Genomic DNA, 17296 nt, shown 5'->3' with positions numbered 1-17296 from the left:
AAGTAAAATGTGATAAATTTTTAAAATCTATCTACTATTATTTTATAAATTAGCAAATTAATTTAAACGAAAAATAAAATCTTACTAATTTCTCATTTAAGAATCTTTATTACACTAAATTTAAGTACTTTTCAAATATGACTTTCACATATATTATTTGTTCTAGCATAATTTAAGACTAAAAATTTTTCATAAAACTTGTTGATTTCACAGGGACTTATCTGCAATTATATTTAACGTTAGAGTTATAGTTTGGGAAAAACATAGGTCCTAAGTTTGCAAAGTCTACAACATATTACAGGACCACATTTGAGTCTCCACTAACATAGGCTACATTAACTAACATTTTTAGCCACAGTTTAGAATGAAAGTGTTGTATCCTCTATATAGAGAAACAATTAATGAAAAGTTTGGGAACTTCTGGGAAATAGACTATCCATTACCCTAAAACAAATCTACACTGAAACAGAAGAAAAAGAAGTTAACACAACCTTGATGTCATACCCAATTAGCGTATGAACATGAATAGGTTAACATATTACGTATGTGAAACAGTCTTCATTCTTTTCTACTTAGGAAAACTACCAAAACCTTTACAAAATACAGTGCACTCCTGTTAATGTACACTTCCTAACTGCCATCTTGTGGGGGTCACTTGTAACTGAGACAGTCACTTAGTAAGGATAAAAACTAGCAGGGGTGGCTCAGTCGGTTAAGCATCCGACTCTTGATTTTGGTTCAGGTCAAGGGTTCAAGCCCTGCATCAGGCTCTGCTCTAGCAGCATGGAGCTTGCTTGGGATTTTCTCTCTCTCCTTCTCTCTGCCCCTCCTCCACTCACCCTGGCTGTCTCTCTCAAAGTGAATAAATAAACTAAAACAAAAAACAAACAAAAAAAACCCCTAACATTTATTGAGTGCTTAATACACGGCAGACTCTCTTCTACAACTTTTATAATGACCTGATGATATTGTCACTCTTACCCCCTTTCATAACAGAACACCTGGGTACAGGTGAGCTAAGTGAATGTGGCTTCCTCATAACCTGACCACCTAAAGTTGAACCACTTAAGAGCTTGTTACAAATGCAGATCCCTAAAGTCCACCCAAGACCTACTGAGGCATAATCTCCAAGAGGCGGAATATGGAAATATGCACTTTATTTCTTCTTTTTTTTTTTTTTAAAGAATTTTTTTCAATGTTTATTTATTTTTGGGACAGAGAGAGACAGAGCATGAACGGGGGAGGGGCAGAGAGAGAGGGAGACACAGAATCGGAAACAGGCTCCAGGCTCTGAGCCATCAGCCCAGAGCCTGACGCGGGGCTCGAACTCCCGGACCGCGAGATTGTGACCTGGCTGAAGTCGGATGCTTAACCGACTGCACCACCCAGGCACCCCTGGAAATATGCACTTTAAACAGGCGTCAGAGGTGTTCATAAAGTCCTCTCAAGTTGGAGAAAATAACACTCCAGCGGTCGTAGTGTTCCAGTGAAAGGTTTCAACTAAGTATGTGGAGAACAAATTTTATAAACGTGGCACAATGTATTTTCCTGGCTATAACAGGTAATAGGGTATTTTCTGTTTAGAAAAATTATTTAATTAGTTTAGATAAATGTTTTAATGCCATTAACAAGACAACAAATTTTATTTGTAATAATGGGGTTAATTAATAATCCAGAAGGTTTATCCATTCATCACATGCAGCCTCTGAAAAATTTCAGTTGCTTTTCATTACTGCATTATTAATAAATATGAATATAAAACAATGTACTCAGATTCATGCTATGTACTTAACTCTAGCCTCATGAATGCCAACTTGTTAAGATAGCACATGAATACTTGGCACAATCCAGTAAAGTTTATTTCTGAACAAAATAAACACAAAGATATAAATATTCGTCTGCAAGTAGCAAAGTTGCAGAGTAATAAAGAAAGTAATAGTTTAAAGAATCCAGTGAAATAATATGCATAGTTTTTTAAAAGAAATTTAAAATGTATACTTCAAAAGTTTTTTAGGGGCGCCTGGGTGGCGCAGTCGGTTAAGCGTCCGACTTCAGCCAGGTCACGATCTCGCGGTCCGTGAGTTCGAGCCCCGCGTCAGGCTCTGGGCTGATGGCTCAGAGCCTGGAGCCTGTTTCCGATTCTGTGTCTCCCTCTCTCTCTGCCCCTCCCCCGTTCATTCTCTGTCTCTCTCTGTCCCAAAAATAAATAAACGTTGAAAAAAAAATTAAAAAAAAATAAATAAAAAAATAAAAAGTTTTTTAAAAATGAATTTGATTTCTAGGGAGAAAAATAAAATTGATTTATAAAGAAAAATTTCTTAAGCATATTGCCAAATTCAAAATAAACTGATAGGTATTTAAACAAGCAAAAAAAAAAAAGAAGTAACAACACTATATGAGATAACTTACGAAAACATAATAAAAAATAAGAATGGTCAATACTACATTGTTTTTCTGGTGCCTATAGTGAGGACATTTATTTCTTAGTTCAAAATCTTGATGTTCACCCTAACTTTATATGATAATGACATACTGAGAATAACCAAATTATGCAAGGACTATCTACCATGGTACCTTTTGGGAAAAACAGAATAAATATGTAATATTTAGCATAGAAAAAATATACTAGATGAATGAATGTATACAAAAATGAAACCTAGAATAGTTTATCAAAGCATACTCCATTGAATACATATTTAACTTACTGTTTAAATTTTAATGAATAAAATTCTGTGTGTGCTGCATTCTTCTGAAATCCTCCCTAATTACTAATTATTACTAATTACTAATCATTAAAGGAACCCTGTATCTTCCATTTTTACTAGGTCATGTCCTAATGGAGAGGGCATCTTTGGGACCAGGCTCACTAACCCGACTTTGGGGCAGAAGACTTTCCATTAAAAATTTTATCTTAGTCACTATCACTATCAGCCACATAAAAATTTTAATCCAGTTAAAAAAGAATGCATTAGGAAGACCGGCCAGTGAGAAAGTTTCCCTTCCCTCAGAAGGCCAAAGGCTTAGCGTCATTCCCAAGGTTCTTTCCCATGGTACCTCATGTCTCCAAACTTCTTGCTGATGGCCGTCCCAACATTGCTGAAAGCCGCAGTTGCCTTCTGCCCTGCGTGACTCAGGGTTTCATGTGTTTTCTTGTAGCTAGAAGTAAAACAGAACAATAGAAATACAGTTTATATGTCATGATCACCTACAGAACATTCACCATCCTTCTGCTTCCTTACTTTGAAATTTTCCTTTTCTAGGGGCACCTGAGTGGCTCAGTTAGTTAGGCATTTGACTCTTGGTCTTGGCTCAGATCATGATTTCAGGGTTTGTGAGTTCGAGCCCCGCGTCAGGCTTTGCACTGACAGCTCCGAGCCTGCCTGGGATTCTCTCCCCCAGCACTCCCACCCCCCTGCCATTTGCACGTGCTCTCTCTCTCTCTCTCTCTCAAAATAAATAAATAAACATTAAAAAAAAGAAGAAACTCTCCTTTTCTAAACAGATTTAGGAAGATGATCCACAGCAGTTACTGATTCTATTCATTGTTTCAGGATGATGGGTTGGCTGCTACTTATCAACGGAAAAGTCAGACCATTAAATCTGAATTCAGGAAAAATATTCATATTCAAGTACAGATCTGAATGTGCAGATCAGATGTGTGATCACAAGCAGTAGACGTGCTCCGAGAGTACAGAGTTATTCTTAAAGAAGTGTGTGTTTTAACTCTGCAAAAAGAGACCCTTGCAAGCAAACAGTTAGCCACCAAAAATAACACAGAAATTAGAAAATGTATATTTCAACGTGAAGACTTAGCTTTTATTGTTCAAGTGGGTAAAATTAATCAGAAAAGGGCAAAATACAACTAGTATTTAGCTTATTTTTCTAATACTTATAGCTGGGAATAAGGAGGACACATGATCTTAGGATACTGTAGTGACTTTTTCTAAACAGTTTTAGAAATATAATACTGCAATTATCTGTTCATAATAAGCCTATGTTCCCACTTGACTGATAAGCCTATGTTCCCACTTGACTGATACCTCGAGGACTCAGAGTCAAAATCAAAGTCCATGCAACAGGCCTCACGATGATCAGCACCCAAGCTGGTCCTCTTTCTGTCTGCTCATTCTGCTCCATCACTGACTTCCTCGCCAGTCCTTGAACTTACCAGGCCAAATCTTGCCTTAAAACCTCTGCTCTAGCCACTCTGCCATGTGATCCCATCAAATTTGCCAAGAAAAAGGATTTTGTTGTATTGTACATGTCCCACTTTGAAGAATTAAAAGGACCAAAACCTGCATCTTTAGGAAGACTGTGAGTCTGTAAGGCCTGAAAGGTGACACAAGAGAAAAGTAAAGAAATACCCTGCACGACCTGTGACCTTTGCATGAGGCTGGGACTGGGTATTAGTTAGAGAATTCCTTCTTGCATTGCTTCTGCATTTCCACAGGAATTTCTTGCAGTTAGAGCAAATATTTAATTTTCTTGTAAACTGTTCCATGAAGTTTAACTTGATATATTTGAGAATGCTTTGAATTTAGAGATGAGGTGACTTTTGAACACTTGTGTATCATATTCTGAATTTGAGGGCTTATTTTAAACATAAAAGACCTAGTCAGAGAGAAGTGCATATAGTAAGCAGTAAGTGCTAGCTACTTTATGCTTTAAACACTTCTCTAGCAAAATATATGGTGGGTATATACAGGAATCTGAGTACTTCAGTGAAATACAAGTGGCATTTAAGTCTTCATCATGAAAAAATGCAACTCTATACCTATGTGCAATTTCAGTTTAAATTCAAACATATGGAGATCTCAAAGGAGTGTTGAAGAGAGATTTTTAAGACTGTTAACTCTTTATTCCTGAGAATTATATAATGTTAAATCTGAAAGGCACTGGAGCCCAATTTCTTCAGACTACAGATGATGGGATCAGGGCCCAGAACAACTGCGTGACTTTTTAAAGACAGAGATAAGGCTAGGACCAGGGCGCCTTCCTTCCTTCAGAATGTCTTCTTGCTTTGGAGACGTCACACATTCGAAGGTGAGTTATATCAGCTCCAGTATTTGTGGAGATAAATGGTAATGCATTTCAAGAATTCTAAGATGTGCCTCTTTTCCCACATTTTTATACCTCTCCTCCCCAGACTAACTACCACATTTCTTGAAAACAATTACTAGCCATCCCACATACATTACATAGAGACCAATAATTGAGGGAAAGAGATGTAGAGGGGGTGGGCAATGTCAGAAGTGGTTTCCCAGAACAAAGGAACCAGGGACCCCATGAGAAATAGGCCATTGGGCTCAGAGCACTTAAAAGCTCTAAGAAGTACCACTCACAGTGTAAGAGAAAGGTCCCTCCGGAACTGCGCACTGCACAGATCCTGTAAGCTTACACTGCATCCTGATTGGGCTCCATCTTAAGATTGAATGAAGTAATATACATCCCTATCTAGATGCGAGGCACCCACGTCTTGAAAAAAGACCCTCCTGTCAGGCCACTAAAAACTCCCAAGGATGTCGTTATACTTACAATTTACTCCCTTTATTGTGGCATGGAATTTGGCACACAGTTTGTACTACTAATACTTGAAACTGATTTTCAACCCTATCACATAAAATTACATTCACTAATATGCAAATAATGAAAAACAACTTAAACACCAACCTTATAATTGACTTGACAACCTTGTAATTTAAATGGAAATGGGTATTTAGCATTTTAGATTATGTCTCTTATTTTAAGCTAAATAGAAGTTACACATTGCTGAGTTACATAACTGATGAAATAGGAGACTAATATATTTTCCTTAAATAAAAGTCAAAATGGGGCGCCTGAGTAGTTCAGTTGGTTATGTGTCCTCCTCTTGATTTCGGCTCAGGTCATGATCTCACGGTTCGTGGGATAGACCCCGTATTGGGCTGATAATGTGGAACCTGCTTGGGATTCTCTCTCTCCCTCTCTCTCTCTTCCCCTCCCCCATATTCTCGTGTGTGTGTGTGTGTGTGCGCGCTCTCTCTCTCAAAAATAAATAAATAAACTTTAAAAAAAAAGTCAAAATATTAAGGTACCCTCAGCTTGTTGTCAATGATGTGCCAGGAGGCAGAAAAATTGGGAATACATGCTCCAAGAAGTCTGTGTTATGTGCCCTTCCTCTGTGTTCCTATGACCCCTTTGCACAGCTCTTTCCGAACATTTTTTCTACCATGTTGCAATTATGGTTTTGAAATCTGTCTCTGTGACCTGCCTGAACTTCCTGAGGGCAGGGACCACATCTTGTCCATCACTGCTGTGTCCCCAGTGCCTGAATACACTAGAGCAAGAACCACACGGGGCCAACGGAAGGAAATAGAGTCCAGGCTGATTCCCAGACTTCAGCTACAGATGCAGAGTCAGTACTTCCCACTGTGAAGCTCTTGACTCTGGGGGAGGGCACTTGGAAGCCTTAAGATGCGGGAAGGGAAATGTGTCCTCCTGTGCTCTAAAGCCATTCTGACAAACATCAGCCTTATAGGAACCTGCAGTTCCCAACAAGGCTGGAATCTGGTCCAGTGCTGAACCTTTCTTTGACAAAAGTGTAGATAGCACAGAGCAGCTCACACTTTAACTCACCGAAGACTTCTTACTGGGAGATTTTTTATTTAGTGTACAAGTAAAATTTCTATTTCTCAGTGAAAGTCAACAGGAACACAGGCTTTACTTTTCAGAGACTGGCTGGGATGGGTAGGTTTTTTTTTTTTTTTTTCAGCTTTACTAAGGTTTAACTGACAAATAAAATTGTAAGACATTTAAAGCGTACACCGTGATGATTTGATATACATACACATTGTGAAAGAATTCCTCCCACTTAGTTAATTAACACATCCATCACCTCACATGTTTATATATATATTTTGGTGAGAATATTGAAGTCCTACTCTCTTTGCAAATTTCAGTCGTACCATACAGTTATCAAGTAGAGTCACTCTTTTATACATCAGATCCTCAGAATTTTAGTCATCTTATAACTGGAAGTCTGTGTTCTTTTACCAAACGTTCTCTATTTTCCCCACACCATTGTGCTTAGCCACCACCCTTCCACTCTCTGCTTCCAAAAATTTGACTTAAAAAATAATGATTTTTAGATTCCATGTACAACTGATACCATGCAGTATCTGTCCTTCTCTGTCTGACTTATTTCACTTAGCATAATGCCCTCAAGGTTTGTCTGTAGTGTCTCAAGGCAGGATTTCCTTCCTGGTCATGGCTGAATGATATTCTTTTGTATATGTATATATGCCACATTTTCTTTAAGGAATGGATAGCAGTTAATGCCAGGACAGGTTAACTGTTTGGCTGGTGCACTGACCAGGAGGTTATCAGTAGTGAGGGGTAAGGTTCTCTGCAAGCCAGCCAAAAGGGATTCTGCTGACTTTTCACACAGTTCATCTTGCCATGTCTTACTGATTTGAAAGTAGTGTTAATCAAAAGAAGAAAGCAGGTGTTCCACAATGTTTTGATTTAAAGTATTTTTTTTACACACAAATAGAAGTAAATTTTAAAAATTCAAGTCTTTTGGGGTGCCTGGGTGGCTCAGTCGGTTAAGCATCCGACTTTGGCTCAGGTCATGATCTCGCAGTTCATGAGTTCGAGCCCCTCTTTGGGCTCTGTGCTGACAGCTCAGGGCTTGGAGCCAGCTTCAGATTCTGTGTCTCCTTCTTTCTCTGCCCCTCCCGTGCTTCTGCTCTCTCTTTCTCTCTCTCTCAAAAATAAACATTAATTTTTTTTTTAATTCAACGGTCTTTTTACAAGAAGATATTTTATAGCACAGGTATACTTTCTGTTATGGGATTTTAAAAAGATTATTATTTTAAGTGGCCCATGCACGTCTCCCCAAAGACACCAAAGTTTTGAGGCTTATTTTCTTTGGAAGGTTCCCTAAACACTACCAAAATATAGTTATCACTTAAACCTGAAAGAGTCTACTTCCTGCCTTCTGTGATAAGATAAAAGCCGAAAGGTAAGCAGAATAAACAGCTGTCTAAGACATTGACTATGTGTATCTTTTGAAATGAGGTCTTTAATCTTCTCTGGCACTTCCAAACTCCACAGTGCTACAACAGCTTCTCATAAAAAAGAGGGAATGATCATTATTGACTATAATGGTTTGGAAGTCTTAGAAGCACAAAAATCAAAGAGCAAGTAAATCACATGCTCAATTCAAGTTTTCTTAATGCTGAATTTTACTCCTCTTTATGTAGGATGGAGTTATTAATTGTTCCAAAAGGATTTCCTTCCCCAAACCTTCTCCTCTTGGCAGCCCCACCATTTGGTCTGTGGTACAACTCAGAAGGGTTTATCAGTGGGGAAATGTCAGGGGTTAGCAAAGGCTGAACACTCACTGAAATGAAGCTTATCAGCTTGAATAGCCCACAAGAACGTCGCATGTCTGAATCCCTACTCCTTCTACCTAAGAAGAGATTCAATTTTTCCTCTGGTAGCCTCCCTACCTCTAACACTCCAAAACCACCCACCTCCCCCATCCATGCCTCTTTAAAGTCTAAAGACAACATAAAAAAGCAGCAGAGAACAACAACAAAAACCCCAGCGGCAGCAACAACAACAACAACAAAAGGAGGTGGCGGGAATTTTTGGTGTATGTTCTTAGATTCCAAATCAAAGCCATACAAACTATGACAAAAACAACAGCAACAACAAACCCCAGTTTACAGATGATCTTTTTACTTGCTGCTGCATGGTTATCTTTCTATAAAGGAGATCATTTCAGTCTGCTATATAATTATTTCTATCATTCAGTCCTATTCCTCTTTGAATCCTACCACAGACTAAAATATGCCAAGATCCTTCATTAACATATCATAGATTTTCTTTCCAGTATAAATCAAACTAAATAGGTCATGATTGCTTAATCAGTATGCAAAGTATTGCCTCTGGGAATCACCTTCAATCCTCTGACAGCTAAAATTCTCTTTAGTGCTTTGAAATTTAATTTTACTCAACCTCACCTTACCCCAGCTTCTCATTCTCTCACATCAAAATTTTCATCCTATGAGGTGTAGATCTTGTCCCAGAATGGGTAACATGGCACTAACAGCAGGGATTTAATTAATTCAAGGGGAAAATAGATTGTTACCAAGCCCTGCCCCCCACTCCCCCCCCCCACCATGTGATTAATACTTTTCCCCCTCTATCAGCAGCCAAGAAAAGAGGGCGGGAGAAAGGTGCTTTCCTGGAATCGTGTTACTGATATACTCATGCCTTCCACTTAAGGATTGATTCTTCCGTACAAAGTAAGGTTCATACCATGAACCATGATCATCCAGATTTATTAAATAATCTCTGAATAACTGTCATCTAGTCCTGCAGCTTTCAATGACATCAACATGCAGATGACTCTGCATGTCCATTTCCATCCTTGACTCTTCCTCTGAGTTGCCTTCTAGATGTATGCACTTGTTTGTCTATTGGGTATTTCAGTCAGCACACACCAAAACAAAATTCTTGGGTCTCCCCCCTCCCCCAGACTTGTTTTCTAGAACAGCAAATAGGCCTACAAAGCATCAGAAACTGTCCTGCCTGTTAACAAATATTAACTCCTTGAATTCTTAGTACCTATGAGATAGGTACTAATATGATCTCATTTCATGGATGCAGGGGACCTAGACTGCAATGCAAGCAATTGGAGTCCATAGTCCACGGGCTTGGCCACAATGCTACATGCCCATTGCTGCAAACAGTCCCCATGCTCAACCAGCTGCCTGTGTCAAAGACCTGACAGTCATATTTGATCCCGTTACCTCCTGCATGTCTCAGCCCCAAACCACTGAGAAGTCCCATTGGCCTGGCCTCCAATTCTGTCCCCTTTCTGCTCCTCACTAGCTTCACTGACCTGGATTACTACAACAGTCTCTGAAATGATTTTCCAGTCTCCACAATCTGTATAACACAAAGTTACCAGAGTGATTTTTTTTTTTTAAAGGTGAATTCGAACAGATCACTTGCTGCTTCAAATCCTCCAGTGGCATCCAAAACCTTGCAATAAGATCCCCCCCTTCTCCACATGGGCTGCGAGGCCCCCGAGACTCCCACCTCAGCCCCTCTCACTACCACACTTTCTTTGGGCTCCTGACATGTACAAAACCGCTTCTTGCCCCAAGGTCTTTGCAGCAAATTTTGTCTCAACCCCAAAGCTCTCCCCTACATCATCACAAGACTAGATCCTTCTAGTCATTCAGGTATTAGCTCAGAATAACCTTCCAGGACAGGACATCCCTGACCGGGACTCAATCACAGTGCCTCTGCCCTCTCCTCTGGCCCATCACCCTGTGCTGTTTTCATCATAGTACTTCCTGACAGCATCTCCTGTGTTTGCTTTGTTGCTGGTTTCATGCTGTTTTCCATTTCAACACTCTAAGAAGGTTGGAACTTTGTCCATCTTGTTGAATCCTACATCCCGAGAGCTTAGATTAGCTCCTGGGTAATAATGACTAATAGCAGGCACACGTTAAGACATGTTGGGTAAATGAACTGTCACAACCCCTTTAATGGCTTTCTAGTGGCAGTGGAATAAGAATAGCTCTATTAACAGACACCACAAGGCCCTGTGCACCCCTCTGCCACTTCTCCCTGCTGTGTCAACAACACTAATTAACCAGACTGCTTTCCCAGGGGAGAGGGAGCCTTCTCTCCTTCTGGCCATCACCAGGCTGTGCCTCCGCCAGGAGCTCTTCCTGCCTCTCCCGGCCTGATTAATTTCCCACTCATCCTTCAGAGCTCTGCTGAAGCATCCACCTCTTGCCTTGAAAAACCTTCCTGAGTTCCCAGGCAAGGCTCAAACTCCTGCTCCATACATCCCCATAACACTCTTTTCCTTCATGTCGCTTCTCATACTTACTGTTTAACTGGTTATCTGGAATCACTTGTAAAGTAAACAAACACAAAAACCAAACTGTGTTTCCCTGATAGTCTTTCAACTCCAGAATCCTTGGGAATAAATCTATTCATGCAACAAAAAGCTCGATACTAAGTGTACCGCCTGACTATAAAACTAATTTGTTTTTCAAACCTGAGAAAATTAGAGACTATATATTCTCCAATGGGGGAAGGGGCTACCCACCCTCCTTGAACTTGCTCACTCTAATTCCATGCCTCAGGACTATTTATTCCCACCCTGCCCCCATCAGAACTAGGGCAGACTTGATGTACCCTCTGGCCAGATATCCACGGCTCCATTCCTCCCTTCGGCAACAGAATGGCCAGAGTTGTCCCATCCCCCGTGAGGTTAGCCCACCCTACAGCATGGTTAGGGAGGCCAAGCAGAAAGATCTTACCTGGGTCTTAAACCCCAGAGGGAAGTTCAGATCAGTGTGACAAGAGGGCCCACAATCAGGAAAATGGAGATTGTTCAGGCTCACTCTGTCAGGGCCATTAACTGGTATAGTGCTTGCTACTGAGGGACAAAGATGGAAGTCAAAACTACTGACAGAGAAGCTCATTTAATTTAGTGCCTAAAATCCATCTATCCTTTACAGGAGACTGTTCATATAGTGTTGCAATATATATTTTAAATTGATAAGCACCAATATGTGGTCTCTTATCTTCTTCCATAATTGTCACCATCGGGTTGGGGAAGGTTAATTTGCCTCTGGAGATAACCTGATGGGCTCCCTGGCTCCATCCTGCCCTACTCTGGGCTGTGCCCTGATGCTGTCTGGATGAGCCCTTGGGGTGCACAAGCATAGGAGTAGATACTAGGCTGTGATAGGGGAAAAAAACATTTGCCTTTACATGGAAACTAGAGGAAGCAAAGTGGAGAATCATCAAGTTCCTTTTAGATGGAACTCTTTATACAAAGGCACTTGCACTAAGGTCTTAGTTTTCAGTAACCAGCAGACAAAGCTGCCCCCAGCAAAACTGAAGTATCTGTTGTCCATCACTGGTACCTTTTCCTACTGTAGGGCCTATCTCTGTCCAGGAGAAAAGTACCTGCAAAGAAAAAAAAAGTGATTCCCACTAAAATACTAGGAATGTAATATCTTTACCATGCAATGGATTATGCTATGGAAGAAAATGCATTACATGCAGGCACAAATTTGGGGCTAACATTAGGGATAGGGATAAGAACTGTCTCCACCAGCCTCTACCCCCAACTCACAAAAAGGAGAAAAATTACATCATGAGGTGGGCACTTACTTCCCTTTGATTCAAGAACAGCTGGCAAACAAAATATTTTAAATCATTAGAAAAGCACCCAGTAGTTGGATATTTCATGTAATGTTAAAAGTAATCCAATAAAAAGCGTGGCTGTAGAATACCTAAATTATTCTGTATCTTGCCTAATATCAGACAAAAAGATAATGGGAAAGCCAAAAACATTTCTGGTGGTCTAGCAGCAGGAGAAACCCACTTCTCCTGTGTGTCTCCTTTGCTCTCAATGACCACCACACTCACAACACATCTGACACCAGATACATGGTTTTTCCCTCACCAAGCAATTCTGTGACAAGAGCTGGGTGTCCTAAAGTTTAAGACACTACCTACCCGAAGATGGTGTCAGATCCCACAGGTTAAGGGCTCAGTGTCACAACACTGCCTTCTCACTCCCCCATCAGATGCCAATCTAAGTCCATGATATCACCTGTGTGCTTGTGACTGACGGGCTATAAATCGGAGGTTCCCATGACCTCAAGTTTAATTAATTTGCTAGAGTGGTTTACAGAATTCAGGAAAATGGTTTACCTACTAGATTATTGGTTTATTATAGAAGGATATGGGGGAGGCCGGGGTGGCTCAGTCAGTTAAGCGTCTGACTCTTGATTTCAGCTCAGGTCATGATCTCATGGTGAGATCGGGCCCTGAGTTGGAACCTGCTTGGGATTCTCTCTCTCCCTCTCTCTGCCCCTCCCCCACTCGTGCTCGCGCTCTCTCTCTCTCTCAAAATAAATAAATAAACTTAAAAAAATAAGAGGATATGATAAAGGATATACACAGGGCGAGGAGGTACATGGGGAGGGATGTGTGACTTCCATGCTCTCTCCTGGTGCACCTCTCCCAGCACCTCCATGTGTTCACCAACCCAGAAGCTCTCTGGATGCTATGTTTTGGGGATTTTTATGGAGGCGCCATCATACAGTCATTAACTCCATTTCCACCCCCTTCTCCCTTCTCTGGAGGATAGTGGATAGCGGATAGCACTGCAAGTCCAAACCTCTAATCATGGCTTGGTCTTTGTAGTGACCAGCTCCCTATCCCAGAGCCACCAGGGGTCATCTCATTAGAACAAAGGATACTGCTACCACCATGGAAATTCCAAGGGATTTGGGGACCCTGTGTCAGGAACCAGGGACAGAGAGCAATATGTATATAAATATGCATGCATATATATATATATATGCATATATATACATGCATAAAAAATATATATATACATATATATGCATATTTATATACATGCATATATATATATTTTTCTATTATTCTACATGGCCTTAGCCCTCTAAATTTTCCCTAGAGTTAGTAGAGATGAAAAGCACATCCCTAAAATATGAAAAGTACAAGCTTTTCTTTTTAAATTAATGGGCAACAAGTCTGTACTAAAACTGCCAACCATTTGTCACAGAAACTCAAAACCTGTAGTGAATGCCAAGTATTCTGGGGAAAACTCACCTGTCCACTTAGAATTTTTTGAGAAAACATAAAGAAAAAAATATATTTAACAAATGCTTAAAATATATAAAATAAAGGGAAAAATACAAACCCATAAAAGTCATCTGAGTAAAAATGGAGTTAGGTGAACAGTTTAATTTCATGAAGCTAACTATAGAGTCTGCATCATGCAACATATTTAATGATTATTCATATCTATTTTACTTCTAGAGAAAATATTTTTCCTAGTCATAAGTACCAAATCAGCTGCATAGAAAAAAAAAAAAACAACAGAAGAGATAAGAGACAGCAAGCTAAGTGATTTCTTAAAAATTCTGTTGATACACTTACGCAGTAGAGGTCTGCACGTCATGCCAGCTTTTGCTGAAGTTCTGTTTTAATTCATTCATCAGGTTCATGCCCAGCTTTTGTTTTATTTCAACCAGATGCCTTTCTTTTGCTGATAAAACTTGCCGTAATGTTGTAATTTCGTCTTCGAGCTATACGTAACAGGGGAAATGGTATGGAAAGACATGAGACCAGCTGAAACATATACATGCAAAAGCTCTCGATGCTCCAGATCAACCCTCTGCACCCTCTTGTTACCAGGCCCATGTTGTCTGAACCAAACACATCTCGTAGAGATGACAGTTAGATATCTTAAAATAGAAATAGATTTTTTTCGTTTTAATGATTATAAAAGTTGTAAAAAAGTCATTTGTACGGCAAAATATAAACAAGAAAATAAAAATTACCTGTCATCCACTAAGAAATAGCTGACACTTAGTAGATTGGCTTCTCATCTTCCAAATGTTTTTTTTTTAATATTGTACATAGATATAATTTTTGAACAAAAAACTGGCTTTGTACTGTATGCCTTTTTCTTATAAGCAACTTCTTTTCAACTGTCACTAGTCAGTATTGTGTTTATTTTTTGCCAACTACACATAGCTGCATTGGTGCAGGCACGGATTGGACAGGCATTGTGGTCTGGCCAAACTAGTGCCTCAGAAAGGGAGGAACGAGGGAGGACAGGATGTAGGTAAGAGAGTGATTTGTCTTTTATTTTTTTCAGATAATCTCACCCCTTTATTTATTTTTTATTTTTATTTAAATTCTAGTTAGTTAACATGCAGTGCAGTATTGGCTTCAGGAGTAGGATTCAGTGATTCATCACTTATATACAACACCCAGTGCTCATAACAAGTGCCCTCTTTAATACCCATCACCCATCTAGCCCATCCCCCACCAACATCCCTCCATCAACTCTCAGTTTTTTCTCTATCATTATGAGTCTTTTATGGTTTGTTTCCCTCTTTCTTTTTTCCCCCTTCCCATATGTTCATTTGTTTTGTTAAATTTCACATGAGTGAAATCATATATTTGTCTTTCTCTGACTGACTTATTTCGCTCAATATAATACACTCTAGTTCTGCTCATGTTGTTGCAAATGGTAAGATTTCATTCTTTTTGATTGTCAAGTAATATTCCATTTTATTACACACACACACACACACACACACACACACACACACGTATATATCACATCTTCTTTATCCATTCATCAGTCTATAGACATTTGGGCTCTTTCCATACTTTGGCTATTGTTGATAGTGCTGTTATAAACATCGGGGTACATGTACCCCTTTGAATCTGTATTTTTGTATTGTTTGGGTAAACACCTAGCAGTGCAATTGTTGGATTGTAAGGTAGTTCTATTTTTAACTTTTTGAGGAAACTCCATAATGTTTTCCAGAGTGGCTGCATTCCCACCAGCAGTGCAAAAGGGTTCCCCTTTAACCACATCCGCACCAATACCTGTTGTTTCTTATGTTGTTAATTTTAGCCATTCTGACAGGTGTGAGGTGGTGTCTCATCATGGTTTTGATTTGTATTTCCCTGATGTTGAGCATCTTTTCATGTGTCTCTTAGCCATCTAGATGTCTTCTTTGGAAAAGTGTGTATTCATGTCTTCTGCCCATTTCTTAACTGGATTATTTGTTTTTTGGGTGCTGAGTTTGATAATTTCTTTAGAGATTTTGGTTACTAACCCTTTATCAGATATGTCATGTGCAAAATGTCCTCCCATTCTGTAGGCTGCCTTTTAGCTTTGTTGATTGTTTCCTACATTGTGCAGAAGGTTTTATCTTGATGAAGTCCCAATAGTTCATTTTTGCTTTTGTTTCCCTTGCCTCCAGCGACATGTCTAGTAAGAAGTTGCTGCGGCTGAGGTCAAAGAGGTTGCTGCCTGCATTCTCCTCTAGGATTTTGATGGTTTCCTGTCTTTCATCTGTTTTGAATTTATTTTTGTGTATGGTGTAAGAAAGTGATCCAGTTTCATTCTTCTGAATGTCGGTGTCCAATTTTCCCAGCACCATTTGTTGAGGAGACAGTTTTCTTCCATTGGATATTCTTTCCTGTTTTGTTGAAGATTTGTTGACCATATAATTGTGGGTCCATTTGTGGGTTTTCTATTCCGTTCCATCAATCTATGTGTCCTTTTTTTTGTGCCAGTACCATGCTGTTTTGATAACTACAGCTTTGTAATACAGCTTAAAGTCTGGAATCGTGATGCTTCCAGCTTTGCTTTTGTTTTTCAGCACTGCTTTGGCTATTTTGGGTCTTTGGTGGTTCCATACATATTTTAGAACTGTTTGCTCTAGCTTTGTGAAAAATTTTGGTGGTATTTTGTTAGAGATTGCATTAAATGTATAGATTGCTTTGGGTAGTATAGACATTTTAACAATGTTTGTGTTGCTTTTCCTTTTTCACAATCTACTGACATATAATTGACATATAATAAACCACCCGTCTGTAAGTTTTGGCATGTGTGTTACTCTTGTGAACATATCCATCACCGCCAAAAGTTTTCTAGGTCCTCTTTGTAATTTCTCCCTCCCCCTTTTTCCTGCTCCTCCAGGAAGCCACCAGTCTTCCTTTTACTCCACAGTATATACTCATTTTGGCTTTGTTCACTCACTCAATCTATTACTTGAGATTTTTGAGATTTATCCATGTTGCTGCATTATCAATGGTTCTCTTTTTATGGAAGAGTAGTATTCAATTGTATGGATATACCACAGTTTGTTACTTATTCACCTGGTGAAGGACATTTGGGTTTGGCCAATGCAAATAAAGCTGCTATGAACATTCACGTGCAAGGTTATGTATGGACATATTCCCTCTTTCCCCTGTGTTAGCAGAAGAGCAAATCTGTTCAGCATCATAAAATTGCTCTTGTATACTATGTAAAACATATGGAGATCCTTCAAAAAATTAAAAATAGAACTACCATATGATCCAACAATTTTACATCTGGGTATTCATCCAAAGAAAATAAAAACATTAACTTAAAAAGATACGTACTCATTGCAGCATTATTTACAATAGCCAAGATATGGAAACAGGCTAAGTGTCCACTGACACATGAGTGGATAAAGAAAATGTTATTGTCACACACACACACACACACACACACACACATACACACACACAAGAATATTATTCAGCTATAAAAAAGAAGGAAAGGGATGCCGGTGTGCAGTCGGTTAAGCATCCTACTCTCGATTTTGGCTCCGGTTCTGATCTCATGGTATGGAGTTTGAGTCTGCTCTGTCAGCACAAAGCCTATTTGGGATTTTCTCTCTCC

The 17296-nt window shown here is 39.5% G+C and overlaps 1 protein-coding gene across 2 annotated transcripts in view; it reads right to left on the bottom strand.

Annotated features, from left to right (window-relative positions):
* Window positions 1-17296, bottom strand: part of TPD52L1 (TPD52 like 1) — a 100810-nt gene that overhangs the window by 11363 nt on the left and 72151 nt on the right. For both annotated transcript variants that reach the window (XM_030316265.1, XM_030316267.1), the window contains exons 3-4: window positions 13999-14147; window positions 3055-3156 (exon numbers count right to left, since the gene is read on the bottom strand). In XM_030316265.1, the coding sequence (XP_030172125.1) occupies window positions 3055-3156; window positions 13999-14147 (251 nt within the window). The remainder of the gene's footprint in view (window positions 1-3054; window positions 3157-13998; window positions 14148-17296) is intronic.

Source organism: Lynx canadensis, chromosome B2 (genome assembly GCF_007474595.2).
Source record: "Lynx canadensis isolate LIC74 chromosome B2, mLynCan4.pri.v2, whole genome shotgun sequence".
Lineage (NCBI taxonomy): Eukaryota > Metazoa > Chordata > Mammalia > Carnivora > Felidae > Lynx > Lynx canadensis.
This window is presented reverse-complemented; position numbering and strand designations above follow the sequence as displayed.